The sequence below is a fragment of the Camellia sinensis genome, chromosome 4 (genome assembly GCF_055761805.1).
Source record: "Camellia sinensis isolate YWXY chromosome 4, ASM5576180v1, whole genome shotgun sequence".
NCBI lineage: Eukaryota > Viridiplantae > Streptophyta > Magnoliopsida > Ericales > Theaceae > Camellia > Camellia sinensis.
In genome coordinates this window covers 192718364-192719827 of record NC_138964.1, presented here as the reverse complement: position 1 = coordinate 192719827, position 1464 = coordinate 192718364, and the positions used below count along the sequence as shown (strand labels likewise).

General features: G+C 36.7%; 1 protein-coding gene across 1 annotated transcript; it reads left to right on the top strand.

Moving 5' to 3' along the window:
- Positions 1–426: 426 nt before the first annotated feature.
- On the top strand, positions 427–939 carry LOC145824324 (secreted RxLR effector protein 161-like). The gene has a single exon (XM_082923963.1). The coding sequence runs from the start codon at positions 427–429 to the stop codon at positions 937–939; it is 513 nt and encodes a 170-aa protein (XP_082780089.1).
- The last annotated feature ends 525 nt before the right edge of the window (positions 940–1464 follow it).

The following is a 1464-nucleotide window of genomic DNA, read 5'->3' as shown; positions in this document are numbered from 1 at the left end:
TAAATAGTGACATGAAAAATTTGACAAAGTAATAGTGTCAAATGGTTTTAAGATACATGAATCTGATAAGTGTGTATATAGTAAGTTTACTAGCAATAGAGGTGTAATCATATGTCTATATGTAGATGACATGCTTATTTTTGGTACTGACAATGATGTTATTGAAAGTACTAAAATTTTCTTGTCGTCTAACTTTAGTATGAAAGATATGGGCTTGGCTGATGTAATTTTGGGTATTAAGATCATGACAATAATTTGATTTTTACCCAGTCGCACTATATTGAGAAAATTCTTAAGAAATTTAATCAATATAATTGTACACCCAAGTCTACACCTTTTGATTCAAATTTAAAATTGTATCCTAATACTGGAAGAGCTGTTGATTAGCTAGAATACTCAAGAGTAATAGGTAGCTTGATGTATGCCATGACTTGCACTAGACCTGATATTACATTTGCAATAGGAAAACTTAGTAGATACACTAGTAACCCTAGTAGTGTGCATTGGCATGCTGTTAACCGAGTACTTAGGTACTTGAGGAAAATCATAGACAATGAAATAGTCTATAATGGCTATCCAGTAATGCTGGAAGGATTCACAGATGCTAGTTGGATAACTGACCATGAAGATCACTCGTCCACAAGTTGTTGGATTTTTTCTCTTGGAGGAGGAGCTATCTCCTGGGGTTCTAAAGAGCAAACATGTATAACAGACTCAACCATGGCGTTTGAGTTTGTAGCATTGGCTTCTTGTAACACAGGGGCAAAGTGGCTAAGAAATCTCTTGTTAGAGATTAAGATATGGCCAAAACCTATGCCACCAATATCTTTGCATTATGATAGTGAAGTAACTCTATCACGACCCTATAGCCATGTCCATAATGGAAAGTCCAGGAATATAGGACTAAGACATAGTTGTGTCAGGCAGTTAATCACATAAGATATAATTACCATTAGTTATGTAAAGTCAAGTGAAAACTTGGTTGACCCCTTAACAAAGGGACTTGAAAGCGATTTGGTATGAAAACTATCAAAGGGGATTGGTCTTAAGCCCACTTAACATAATCGCTCCTGGTGGAAAATCGACTCAACGCTTGAAGAAACATCAAGTCTTGAGTTTAATGAGCCCAAGTACACCGTATGTCGTGATTGCAAGCACTTAGTTTTATTTCATTTTCATCCCAAGGTTGGAGTACATGGTACCTGTAATGTGAAAAGAAGATGATGAATTAACAAACTCTTAATAAGCTTACAACTAGGTTGTTAGGGCACTATAAGTTACAGGGATACTCTCAGTAAGCTTACCTATGTGAGTATAGGAGGTGGTGCCGCTTCCTATGAGTCCAAGGGCTTGACTCTAGAGCGCTCATGAAACAGGATATAGACACAAGGCCAATCCACGTGTCGGTTTGTTTGAATACTTAAGGTAACCTATACTGTGTGTGACATATGTCTGATTAGTTGT